The following is a 13,718-nucleotide window of genomic DNA, read 5'->3' as shown; positions in this document are numbered from 1 at the left end:
ATAAGTTGTTCATAAAGCAGTAAAATACAGGATAGTACTTTAAAAAATAAAATTATATTAATTATAAGATATCTAACATTATAACAAACTTTAAATTAAAACAAAAATTAAAAACATTTTCTTACTTATACTAGACAAATAAAATTCGTGGAAAATACAAAACTAGAGAATAGAAATTTTATTATTGGATCGTTTATCGGGTATTACTGTATGTACATTGTAATGTAACTTAATGTATCTTTTTTTTTGTAATACGTCACAAAGATAGGAAGTTAATCAAAAACTCAAAATTTGTTTTAGTACTGTGAAAGTTCTTACTACTTAAATGCATAAAAATACAATAAATTAACAAAACAGTTTGAATGCATACATATAACGACACAATTACGTGTGTACAGTGACCAAATACAATTATTTTAAACACACGCAGGTACATTATTAACTAATTAGATTCAAAAGAAATATCATTAGATTAGAACATGCAAGTGGACGGTTGAAATAATAACGTACATAACAATAGTTACTATATTCATTAGTAAACAATATACTTTGGATGCGCATTCAACCTATCAACAAGACACAATTGATTTCTTTCTACGCTATTTAAAAATGGTTTAGAGCGTATTTCAATCCGAACCGCAGTTCAGTATAGAACTTAACAAATCGTAACACCATTTACTGGTTCGTTCTGCTGCCTTTCCATTCAACGTATAAGAGGTAAGTGGCAAAGGCGTAGACTAAAGCGTTGAACAAGCCAAAAACCTGAAAAACGTCATCAATACAAATACTGGCTATATTAACGTGAGTCATTATGACATCAACTTTAAGATGTGCGCTAATAAGGTGCTGATAATATTAATAGGAACGCAAATTTGTGCAATTGTATGTCTTTGAGTAAAAAACGAAATTCTGGCTGTTTTAACACACCCACACACCACTAACTGTCCTCCAGAGTGACAATAACAACCATAAAGTTTATAAATAGCAAATTACTAGTTTATGAGCGTCGATAATGAATAAAACGTTTATGTTGCATCTTGTACTTAAATAGATATTTTCTAATGTATTTTGCAATATGTGTGAGTAATATTGTATTTTGTATGTTTTTTTCTAAAGATGATTCTAATTTATAACGCTCCAATTTATTATTAGTTAAAAAAATTGGAATTGAAATTACTGATGCATAAGGACATCATCATACTGGTCAGAGTGGTTTCTGCAGTATAATAATATAAATATAGGTATATTGACATAACATCTTCAAGATAAGCACAAAAAGCAGTATTTCTAAGATAATCTTCTCATTGGATGCAAGCGTCATATGGTCTTAAACGTAAACCTAACTGTTAACAAAGTTAACTGGACAGTTTGTCTAATAAACAAGCTTCTCGGTGCTTTTAATTAAATTTTATTTAGAAATGGATCTAACTAAGAGTTTAACAACGTTGTCATTATACGTTTCAGTGTTAACTCCTACTCGCATGTAGTCTAGCGAGTTCGGTCCGGTGTCAATATTTAAATTCATACGGCACAATTTTTTTCTCTGTAAAATATTCGACTCCTTTCTCTTGTTGGAATGTTTGGGAATTTACATAAGCAACGTTGCCGCATCATATATAGAGACTGATTATATATTGGTTCAAATTTCTTCAAACATAACGTTTAAAACAGAATGTTATCCAAAACGTCGCAGCAATTTGTGAATTGTGATTATTTAAACAAATTAGACACTTACATCACTTATCTCCATTCATCTAATCCACTAATTTCAGTATATAACAATGATTACTCACCCCTGCCGTTATTTGAGCCCCCTTCCTGTAATATCCAGGATGTAGCGTTGCAGCGACAACCAACTGAATAATAAATGCAATAATGTAGAATACTGTGCAGAAACCCGTATTAACTAGTTCCTGTAAAAACAAATTATTACAAGAAACACAACTTCAAATTATATAATAACGGTACTGTTAATATCCAGTTAATGGGAAAGGTGAGAGCCTCCCTGATTCCCAGCAGGTAAATGAAAATCCATATGATTGTTCCTATAAAACTGACTGTGGCTACGAACAAGAAGAAATGTGTACCTCCTGTGAATGCTGGTGAAGCTAATGCCATACAGAAGATTCCTAGAACCTGCAGAAGAAATACATTGAATAATTTACACATGAAAATGCTTCTTATTTATATTGATTTCATCATATGAAGCTCAGTTGCTTAGATGTTTGGTGTTAATTACTGGTGGAAAAACTGATTTTACGTTTCCGATAATATTGACTGTAATAATGTAAAAATGTTGAACTTTTAAGATGAGAGGAGAAACTAAACTATTAGCAGCAATAACAATAACTTAAACACTTTAAAATAATTGGGATAAATATAAATCGGCTGAATATCATATTCAGCTTATTGGTTTACTTAGAATTTGTGGGTCTGAAAATCGTTAAACATCACTAATTAGAATCCACATAACACAGAAAGCTCATATTTAAGAGATAAGTCCACATTTGCGTAAATCACAGCAGAATTTTGACTCCCTGTAGCCCGTATCGTTGAAAAAAGCCCATTAAAGAGTGGTTTCTTCTCCTGCTGCCCATAAACTGGGTGTGATGTCGTGACAAATGTCTTGTATAGTTTAGAAGCTTGCAAACCCAAAAAAACTGTTTAACAACAACTCAAATACGTGTAAACGCTTTAATCATTCAATGATAACATCAAAAGTGCTTTCTGCCCTTAATAATGCAGAATTTCAACAAATACAGCCAGTTTGGATGTCAGAGAGCGTCAAAGTCACTTGGTGCAATATCTCTGAAAGTCTTATCGTAGTTAGTGATTGGTCAAGACAATATAGCAAGCTGAAAGAAGCTTTTTTGACCAACTACTATCTGATAAATGCAAATAATTGTAATTTTGGTAATATACCAATTTTTCCACATTTTGAACGTTTACTATCCTGATCAGTTTCTTATTTAAACGTAATCAAGTTATTCTCATTAAAACACCAACAAAATAAAATGATTGCTGTCACTTTGTCTTATTCGACAATTATGAGAAGTGAAAAGCGTGCATAAACGCTTCCCGTCTATAGGAAAGCGAAACAATTTAAGCCAACAAGCAAAGTGGCCGGAAGTTAATTTCGAATCGAAAAAAATATGTTTTCTAGTTCACTAGGTTATTTGCAAACGTCCTAATTCACCTGTAACAGTAGACTGATAGCTGAACGACATGATTTAAGACCTTTTAACGGTACAAACCGAAAGTAAATACGGCGTATGGTACCCAATACCTGCAGGTACCCAAACAGTAACTAGTAGTAAAAGTCGCTGAACTTTTGAAGCTGATGTTTATAAATCTGGTCACGCAACATTTACAAAGAAATTTCGTTTTTTATTTTAGGTCGTGTTATTCTTTGGAGCATCTCTGGTGGTTTTTCTAGGGAAACCTTGTTCCAGTTAACTAAAAACCGATAAAACGAGTGCGTTTATTTATTACTTCCTAATCTATTTACATTTTGAGTTTTAGAATGACAACTATTTTACTACTTGGCTCGATTCGTTGCGCCCATGCCAACTGATCTATTTTAACGCTTTTCTTTTCAGAAAGCTGAAACTGTAGTGTAGAATTTTATCTGAAACAATAAATATACGTAAATTTTAACCTAACAAGTTATAAGGACAAAGTTATTTACTCGAGTATTTTACCTTTCATTACTTTTCTCACCGATATACGTGTCGTAATTACCTATTTTTACATACCAGGCGTAGAATTCAAGAATGTCTTTACCACTAACGCAACGCATTTGACATTATACGGTGAATAATAGTGTCGGTTTGGGCTCAACAACACTATTATAGAAAACAAGAATGTTATGTAATCATAATATTGACAATCAGATGAGACAAATTTTGTTTCAATTTTTTGTACAATGGAAAATTTGTAAATGAAATTTTTAGATAGGATACGGCACTGGAATTTGATGGCATAATAATGGAAACTAAACATGTTTTGAACATTTTGATTAATAATAATTTGCATGTTCACATCTAATATTAGCCTTTTCGCTTTCGGAATGAACAAACGTGTCGGGTAATTATGCAAATTTCTGACTGAATTTCCGTGTTATAAAATAATCCAAGTCAAGTGGTAATAAACTTATAAAATTTATCGTTTTCCTTTCCATCAGATAACAATTATTTATAAAAACGTGGACGAAAATCAACAAATTGATTTTTTTTGTAAGTTGCATTAGTAACTTCCATAGCAAACATATTTGACCTAAATGTCTTTGCGATTTGGAACGATACTATTACGCCAAGACTATCATTGAATTAAATATGAAATCGACTTGGTTTCCAAGAAACTTCGATCGAATTGAGTAAATTGATGATAAATGTCATTAACTGGAGGTTGCATCGTTAATTCAACGACTGATAAATTAAAGAAATTTTAAGTTAAAATATATAAGTCAGCAGCTGGGTTTCTATGTGGGCGCCCATCCAACAAAAAATCACACACGATTTTCAGATTAATGAGAACCACTACTGCTAGGAACCACATTTTGTAAAATTAAAAATATCTGGTTTAAAAATACTTGCTAACAGATTTCAGGCAAATTGTAGAAATATATGGGTCATGCCTGACTTTTGGAGAAAATATTCTTGTATAATCTACTTTGAAGGTGGCAATAACGAAACGATTCGTAGGCCAGTCTCACACCCACTTTTCTGCATTGCTATTTATGTTATTCAGATTGAAACATCCGTGGGTGTATGGGCTAAAGCGAATCGTGAACATAAAAGGATAATTTGTGCGTTACGTCAGTTTCCTCAATGGGTTTGCGTTGTCATATAAGTGATTTTTACTGTTATTAGCACTAATAAGTTAATCACATTAGTATCAAAATCTGTTGTTACGCCGCTGGTTTTACAGTCAATTGTAGGCCACTCAACTTGGAGCAATCGGAAGTATCATTTACACATAATTTGCCGTATTTGCCAAAAGGGTTTGGTTGCATCCGAAGGAAGTGAACCCGATATGGGGGGAATGCCAATTTTAGTCATCATTTGCATCAAGTCTAATTTAAATTAATTGTTCTAGAATGCACCCACAAAATGCTCAGTCATATGTACATTTGTGAAACATTTGCGCAGATCTGAGCACAGTGGGTAGTTTGTGATTGGTCAAAAAAGCAGCTTTCAGCTTGCTGCTTTCTTTGACCAATCACAAACTCAGACCAGTGCTGTGATTTAAGCAAATCTTATTGAATTGACCTAACATTTTCACTCATTTAGATCAACTTTCTATACGTGTTGTTAACCAGAAACCCATTTTCTTGCGTATTCATCAAAACGGCAATGAAGTTCGCTACAAGGTCTAATAATTCCCTATTGTATTCGTCAAACAGGTGCCGTTAAAGACAAACAATAGCGTATTTAATAAATTATTTAATTTCTATACCAGTTTGATTTAAACCATTGCACCAAGTTTTTTTTTACAGTAAATGGACGTCGTTACATATAACGCCGGCCCAGTTAAAAATTACCGTTTCTAGTAGGTACCACTCGACTGAAATTGCATCTATTTACTTGAGTAAACACGGTTCCAATGTAGTTAGGTGTAGTAGTATAAGAATAAGGTCACACTAATTAGTGAGTCTATTTTCAAACCCACGCTCGCACATATCACAGTTTTCAGTCAGCCAAAAGTGTGGAAAAACTTACAAATTCTGCAATTTTCAACAATCCAGGTGTGGTTTTGAAATAATCCACGTTAATTTTAATCCAGGCCAAAGGCTGATCGTTACCCCCGTGAGGTTTATTCGGCGCGGCATTATTGTTGGGAGCCTCCTGCACGTTAACCACGGTTTCGGTCATCATCAGGCTCCGTTTCGTACGATTCCGAACTGGAAAATTGCAATTTGACCAACAGAACACCTGTTACGTTTAACCGAACTAGCGCGCCGTAAAACTGTTTAAAGAACGAGCGGGCGAGAGTATATTGGAAGTGCCGACGCCTGTTGCACGGGCTTGGCAAAAGGTGAGACTGCTGCGGAGAAGGCCACCAAGTATCGGCATCGCAGCAGGAGCCGGTTGTCGTAGAGGAAACGAGGACGTGCTACATCTAGCGTTGTTTTGACAGTTATATGGGCGTTTTTCTGGTCTAGGTCTAAAGCATGTTTTTCACTATCATATAAAGATAACTCAGGTGTAGGATAAAATTATTAACCACGTTGTTTGTTTAAACTGATCATATAAAGGAAGCAAAACACCTAATTCTAAAGTGTTCCATAAGAGTTGTCTTAAAAAGCTCAAAAATTGAGTTTCCCCATTACAAACTAGCTATTATGCATTCGCCAGTGCGTCAGCACAGCAAAGCAAAGCAAATTGTCAAGAAAAGAGTTAGAAGATTTTCTCTTTCAATGCATAATGGATGTTTGCCATAACATTTTCCATCGCTTTTCTGTTCACCAACTGCATATCATGTGTCCCTGTCCACGGTCGGATGTTTTGCAGCCATTTCTTCCTCTTGATTCCTCTTCTTTCAATCTTCGATCATCAACTGCAAGAATTGGTATTTTTTTTAGTCCTCTTCAGTGAAGAAGAGCAGTAGAAGAATGTGTAGTAGAAAGAAGAAGGGAAGAGTATCTTGAAATTATTGAGCTGGCTCTAATTGCCCTAAAATTTAAAAAGAACTGATAATGAAGAAGAGAGGAATGTGTTGAAACCATTGAGGGGAGATCCTTGGACAGAGAAGGGTTTGTGGTAAACACTACCCCCATACATGTTACTTAAGTAATAATAATAATAATAATAATAATAATAACAGTCTTTATTTCGAATTGTGATTAGGATAGAGTACAATGTACATTATCAACTAATACAAAGGAAATAGCGTCATGGTAAACTATAAACTATGTAGTACTTAAAGATACTTATATACATTTTCAGCGATTTTTCCCTAAATACAGATTTCAGAGAATAAGCAATCTTTATTTAACAAAATAATCCTCTATAGTGTAGGGTTCTAATTCAATTAGTAAATTTTTTACTTCTTTTTTGAAACTTTTGTCCATCAATGTTTTCAGCCTGTCTGGTAGGTTGTTAAATAGGCGAATACACATATATTTTGCATTCTTCTCAGTGAGTGTTAATCTATGTTTTGGACAGTTTACATCTTTTTGTCTTGTGTTGTATGTATGATTGACTTTGATGTTAAATAGGTTTTGGTTCTTTTTAAGAAAGATGAGACACTCATATATATAAATTGCATAAACTTTAAAGATGGATCTACATGAATCTTTGTATTTCATTTTGAACATTAATCTAATTGCCCTTTTTTGAATTACAAATACATTCTGTATTGAAGTATTTCTACCCCAAAACATAATTGCATACTTCATAATCGATTCAAAGTTGGCAAAGTACAATATTTTAAGGGCCGCCAGGTTCAGATACCCGGAGACAATTCGAATTCCATAGCAAATTGAGTTTAACCTGCCTAGCAGAACATTTATGTGATCAGACCAATCTAGAAATTCATCAATCTGCACTCCCAAAAATTTTGTGTTCTTGGCTAGTAATTGGCTCCTGTCAGTGAGAAGGTGTATTTCATTAGGTTTCTCAAATGTACCTTGTTTTGTTGAAAAAATAATCACACATTGTTTTTTCCATATTTAAAGCTAATTTATTTTTTTTAAACCACTCAGAGGTCCTAATAAACAGATCTTTTCCAGACTGAATTAAAGTGCTGATTTCCTCTTGACCTACAAGTAAATTTGTGTCATCTGCAAAGTTGACAATTTTTTCATTTTCTTTTGCTATAGAATCCAGATCGTTCATGTAAATTACAAAGAGTAGTGGCCCCAGAATACTGCCCTGGGCTATTCCATGTTGATTTTCTTTTATATTTGATGTGTATGGCTTGCTGTCCCTAAATAGTTTAACCTGTTTAAGACTACATTTTTGCAAATAAATCTGTTGTCCTTCTAGCCAGACTACCATTTAACACAACCGTATTGAAGACGAATTTATACACATTTCCTTTTAAAGTTTACTTTGATACAAATTATCATATAATTCTTGATGGTCCTGGAGACCCTATTTTCATAGCAAATTTATTACATAAACCACATTAACAAACTATAAATTATCAAGCTAACCACATAAACGCCACCATTTCTCCAGTGCAAGTTTGGATCCAGATGGTGGGTGATTGATTTCGTAACGGCTTTACTATAGACACTCGATTGTTTTCATTCAAATCAACTGACGCAAATTGACAAAAATAGTCAGTTCAGTTTGAAAATCTGGCTTCTATATTTAAGCGGGTCTTGTTTTGATTTGCTACAGACAAATCGAATAAGGTTTGTAGCTTATTAATTGTCTATTATACTTTCTCAGTCCAATTACAAGGTTTAAAAATAAATTTTCTGGCTACATGGTGAATGATTGCTGTAGTAATCCTCGTTAAACCTACTTTCAAGTCTAGATTTAACAGAGCACTGTGTACAAGAAAATAATAATAATAATTAGTCTAATACTGGCGAATCTGAAATATTAAAATTCCGAATACTAACAAGTAAAAAATAGGCCGAATCCCAGTGTATGGTTTCTGTATAAGCAGCTTTCAACTCGAACAAACATCGTATTCAACATCCATATAGTGTCGGTCACCCACTCCTTCCTTCGCGGTCATCAAAATCATAATAATATCCACCCAGGTAAGAGTGAGCGCTCAGATTATGTTCTTAGGAAGGCACCAGGTCACCGTGTAAGCATTTTGTAGTGTGATTCAGTTTGGTATTTTTTTAAAATCTAGACTGTTCGAGCTTGTATGCTTGTAATTTTATTTGCTGCGGAAAAACAAGTCTGGGAAGTTCGATCGATACGATCCGCGCCTTGAATCATTTGAAATCCGCCGGTTTATTTTCGGACGGTCGCTTTTCTTTTGGAAACCATCGCGGTATCGTGACGCGGGTGTAACTTTGATAGTGGTTCGACTGAAAAAAGTAAGTAGGTCTGGGTTTTTTTTAGCAAAACTTGGCCTAATAATTTCACTTTAACTTTAATCCATTAAATTAACCAGAAATCATACACCCTTCTTAGTATTTTGGTATCACAAGTTTGGGTTTACATGCACATTTTGTGATGATTATTAGTGACGAAAATAACTCTATAGCATCACAACTGTGACACCATAATTTATTTTCAGCCATTACCACAATAATACACTTCATTTTTATCATTTCTGCTAATTAACTTTCAAGTAAATGTTAAGCTAGTTTACGTATATGACATAATGGAATCATCAAGCTTTGTTTTTAGCCTCTAAATGTGGGTGTTTGTTGGTAAGAAATTATGCAAACTGTTTAAGCTTAAATATTCTAAAATATAAAAAACTACGAAAATGTAATGTCTTCTACAACAAAATTACACGCTTTATTAATTGATACATCCTTGGTAAGCCTCTGAAGTAAACTGCTGAAATCATCAGTCTATTTATACGAGATTGAAAAACGTGTGTTTACGATGTTGCTCATGCGTTTGTGTGATTTCAGATAAATGTTTATCGCATTACTGCATGCACATATTAATGTAAATGTGAATAGTAATTATAAAAATAATTACTTTGTAGGTCAAAACCAAAGTTTCTACCCAAAACCAGCAAACTTTCCACCAATTTTTTAAAGCGATGATGAATGAATACAATAATAATTAAATGATAAAAATAGTAATTTCTGTTAATTTTAGCTTCCTGCAATTCATCAATTGTTTAGGTAACCAACTTTGACTCTGAGGCAAATATAAACTATCAATTGCAGTGAAATACTAGCTTGAGTATATTACTGTCACTTCTAATCAGCATAAATAAGTTTGATAAAAAAAGATAAGAAACTGCTAAAAATACTAATCAGGGTGTATTAAAATGTATCTCACAGAAAATGAACCAAACCGTGCGTTATGAAAGTCGCCAATTAATGGGGTACGGGCCCGCAAATCATCAGGTTAAACCATCTGTCCAGGCAAAGTGTTAGAAATGATTAAATAACTTTATTATTGCAGACCAAAATGTCTCACAGTGTAACAGTAACTAGGACAACCACTACCACAACTACATCGGCCATTATCATCAACACCGGATATTTAAAAACGTGGCCGGGTATACTCAAATTTTTAGAGTTGGTAAGTGAGTTTTTTCATTATATTAGTCAATGGTAAAATTTGCGCCACTGAAAACAGACCTTGTTCGCATTATTAAAGCCATACACGGACATCTTGACTGTTAAAAGTCCATGACCTGAAAAACGCCTTTATTGAATGCATTAAACTGACATAATTTGTGGTTTCAGATTTTGGGTATCGTCACCGTAGGGCTGGTGTCCTACTACTATCAAAGATACAGCAGTTACACACAAACTCCAGAAACATTCTTCCTACTGATTGCGGTCACTTTTCTCGTTGGGACGTTTTTGCTCTTGTTATCCTGTCTTATATCGATCTCCACATCTTCAATCATTTCCAAAACCATATACGTAAGTGCTTGAAACTTCTTCATGACGATAAACATTCGAAAATCCATTAAATATGAATGCTAGTAAAATACAGTCACAGATGTTTATTTTCAATGGAGCATAGCAAATTATCATATAATTTAAATTATTTTGCTGGAGGAAAATTAGTCAGTTTTTCTGACCTTCAGGTCGGACATGTTTATAGTCACGTGCTCTGTTATGTTGTGCTAATTAAAATTTAAAATGTTGAATTACAAATTAAAACACTTTTATGTATCTCAAGTATTGAAATTCCAATACAAAAATCCTAAAAGTCTCTTTATTGCTATTTTCTCTCTAAAAGTGGTTTACATATGAATTTTAGGAAGTTATCTACCACGGATTTGCCTTCCTGTTGCTCTTAGCCGCCAGTTTAACATTCATTGTCGAAGTGAACCACAAGAAACGGTCCTATTCAAATGATTACGAACCGTATTTTGCTGCTGCGGTAAGTATTACCTATAAAAACAAAAGTACTGGAGAATTTCGAACCTGAACTTTATGGTGACTTTATGTAGTATTAAGAAACGTCATAATCATTTCCTAAAACTCTTTTTCTAGATCATTGGACTGGTCAACTCAGCATTATACCTGTTGAGCACAATTTTTGCCCAAAGAAGCTACCGAGGATTGTAAGATCCTGCTTTCTGACTCGAATCAGGACCGCACCAGTTTTTCAACAGAAATGTCATCAGAAAGTTCACTTAAGAAAACAACCGTAAATCCCTTATAATAAACACTAAAAGTCCGGTCCTGGACCCCAAACACTGTATTCTATATGTTGTAATTTGTCTTTATTTATTATTAGCATTTTATTTTTTGTCTATTTTGCAATCATAATGTGTATTCAATGTTTTTACACCTGACAAGTTTTGAGCAAAGAAGATAAGAGAAATAGAAAGCCAAATAAATTAATTACACCATTTTTATACATTTTACAAAGAACTATTTTTGTTAAAATATACTATTTGATGTGCTTTACTCTTTGTATCGTGTGTGTATAATGTTGTGTGATCATGCTTTTTTATAAATTTTAAAATTTTATTAGAAATAAGTTCGTAGAATTAGAAAAAAACAGCTGCCATACATACTTTTTTCTAACTTGTATTAAATACATTAAGATGATATGTTCAGCTTTAATGCTTGACTATAAAAAAGTCATTTCGTAGCAAACATTGTATTAAAAACATGCCAAACGTGTTTGATATTTAGACAACAGTACTATAAATAGACTCAAATGTATATTGTCATTGTGCCTTTTAAAATGTGTCTTGTGTACCATATTCAACTTGTTTTGCAAATTGCCTTATAGAGAGATATTATTAAAACTTTTGTTATTTTTCGACTAGATACCTTGTTTTGTTTTTCAAACTGCGTTAAACAAAAAAATGTACTAAAAATAGCTTCTAAACCCTCGCTGAGCATTGATCCCATATGGCAGACAAAGATGTTTATATTTTTGTACGAGACACAGTCTTAGTCGCGTGCCCCAATGAGTTGCACACATGAAAAAAATGTGCATTTGGTTTTAAACCGGTCTGAACAAGATTCATTAATCAACTGTATAAAACATGATACGAACTAGAGGTCCTGCAATGGTAACAGTCCCTATACACCAAACAAGATCACAAGGTGGAGTGGGTTGTTGTTGTTGTTTTCGTTGTTGTAGCTGCATTCACTTGGGATTTCTTAAAACTGGACCTGGTAAATTAAAATTAGCTGAAATTGTAAGTATATTCGTTTGTTTAACAAGAATCAAAGTTATATGACTTTTAGGTAATCGGATTTTTCTGCCAAAGCCTGGCTTTACAGTATGGAGCCAATTATTCCTCCACTATGGGTGTTTCATTCCAGTCTTTTGTTACAAACGTGACCTGGTGTTTTTTGACCACTTTTCTACTTCTAGTCTGTTACCTGTTTTCGCCTAAATCTATAAACCTTATCAAATCCTCACTATTTGTAAGTTTGTTAATTTTTATTGCCTTTTTATTTAATTCAGTTTTTCTAGGAAGTTTTATTTAATATTTTGGCTGCTTTAACCTACATGAGTAGTTGCTCCTACTTGGGATACGTGGTGAATATAGTGTTAGAGCCGGTTTACATGATCACTCCACATTATCAAGTGTACCCCGCAATGAGCGCTGCTTATGTAAGTTTCTTGCTTTCTTCTCTGACAATTGTAATAATTTGTTTTATATTTTAGCTGGCTGGATCGGTACTAGGTCTTTTGTACGCTTACGATGCTTATAAATCGTATAGATACTTCAAGGGTTACAGGTACTAAGATAAGTAAGTTTGTTCAGTTTTGTTATTTTAAGTGAATTAACAACTCTTAATTTATTATAAATAAATAAGTATGATTGATATGTTTTTCGACTCTTATTGAACGTGGATTCTTTATTTCCTTTGCTTTATTCAGTAGGACACGCTATTCTGCTAATTCTTTGGACTGCCAATATTTTATATTTAGCAGAGTTTCAGTTTTGTTCAATATCCTGGAATAGTTTTATTACCAATACAGAAATTTCTACATATAGTTGGATTTTTGGATCCTTTTGAGAATGACGTCATCTTTTTACATCTTTGTTTCTCGCATATCAAACATGTGAAATAAACAATTTTAGCAAAAAAGGCACGTTGTTAATTTTGTCGTCCTGTTAAATTAAAAACGTTGACATTTACTGTCACTTTGATTTAAACGAATATCAAAGGTATAAAAATGCTGCGCTACAATGAGAAGGCCCAAATGCTAATTCTAAATGTGCTGCTTTTTTTCGAGTACGAAAAGAAACAGTTTCCAGATGTCAACTGAAACTCTCATGATCACTCATTTTTCGAAGCATTTGTAGGTTAAAATTTGTGATCTAATTCCAGACATGCGTGTTTTTTCACCTGCTTGACGTCATTCTCAAAGGGTAAAATTTTGACTATATGAAATTTGTATTTAGTGCATTCACCATGTGTCAAGAAAACTATTCCTGGATTTTTTGCAAAATTTTGCTTGGAAAATGATTGAGACTAAATAATTCGACGATAAAATCCTGAGACCGCAGGTCGAAGGATTTTTTCCAAAGAACTATTTAGTCGAAACCATTTGCCTAAAAGAAAAATTTTGCAAAAAACCTACCAATGCACATTTTACGTGATAAAACGTGAACGCCGAGGGGTA

At 33.4% G+C, this 13,718-nt stretch overlaps 3 protein-coding genes and 1 long non-coding RNA gene across 6 annotated transcripts; 2 read left to right on the top strand and 2 right to left on the bottom strand.

The window, feature by feature from the left end:
• Window positions 1-34: 34 nt before the first annotated feature.
• On the bottom strand, window positions 35-6,082 carry LOC145728308 (CKLF-like MARVEL transmembrane domain-containing protein 4). Its single transcript, XM_081978439.1, has 4 exons — window positions 5,721-6,082; window positions 1,969-2,136; window positions 1,794-1,913; window positions 35-762 (listed from the first exon to the last, which is right to left on the bottom strand). Exons 1-4 carry the CDS (start codon window positions 5,874-5,876, stop codon window positions 676-678), a joined length of 531 nt encoding a protein of 176 aa, XP_081834565.1. The 5' UTR covers window positions 5,877-6,082; the 3' UTR covers window positions 35-675.
• On the top strand, window positions 578-11,897 carry LOC145728305 (uncharacterized). 3 transcript variants are annotated; one of them, XM_081978434.1, is made up of 6 exons: window positions 8,673-9,007; window positions 9,938-10,003; window positions 10,062-10,181; window positions 10,349-10,531; window positions 10,875-10,997; window positions 11,111-11,897. In XM_081978434.1, exons 2-6 carry the CDS (start codon window positions 9,941-9,943, stop codon window positions 11,183-11,185), a joined length of 564 nt encoding a protein of 187 aa, XP_081834560.1. In that variant the 5' UTR covers window positions 8,673-9,007; window positions 9,938-9,940; the 3' UTR covers window positions 11,186-11,897. The 3 variants fall into 3 exon arrangements, with proteins under 3 accessions (XP_081834563.1, XP_081834560.1, XP_081834561.1); XM_081978437.1 differs by lacking the exons at window positions 8,673-9,007; window positions 9,938-10,003 and adding an exon at window positions 578-717; XM_081978435.1 differs by lacking the exon at window positions 9,938-10,003 and having other exon boundaries at window positions 8,679-9,007.
• Window positions 3,463-5,527, bottom strand: LOC145728311 (uncharacterized). The gene is made up of 2 exons (XR_014178040.1): window positions 3,702-5,527; window positions 3,463-3,628 (listed from the first exon to the last, which is right to left on the bottom strand). It is a non-coding gene; the product is annotated as an uncharacterized LOC145728311 (long non-coding RNA).
• Window positions 11,898-12,039: 142 nt separating the features above from the next.
• Window positions 12,040-12,913, top strand: sing (MARVEL domain-containing protein sing). Its single transcript, XM_081978438.1, has 4 exons — window positions 12,040-12,276; window positions 12,326-12,508; window positions 12,558-12,698; window positions 12,753-12,913. Exons 1-4 carry the CDS (start codon window positions 12,121-12,123, stop codon window positions 12,831-12,833), a joined length of 561 nt encoding a protein of 186 aa, XP_081834564.1. The 5' UTR covers window positions 12,040-12,120; the 3' UTR covers window positions 12,834-12,913.
• Window positions 12,914-13,718: the final 805 nt, after the last annotated feature.

This window comes from Ips typographus, linkage group LG4 (genome assembly GCF_016097725.1).
Source record: "Ips typographus isolate SLU linkage group LG4, UJ_Ityp_2.0, whole genome shotgun sequence".
NCBI lineage: Eukaryota > Metazoa > Arthropoda > Insecta > Coleoptera > Curculionidae > Ips > Ips typographus.
Note: the sequence above shows the minus strand (reverse complement) of the source record. Positions and strands in the feature narration are given on the sequence as shown.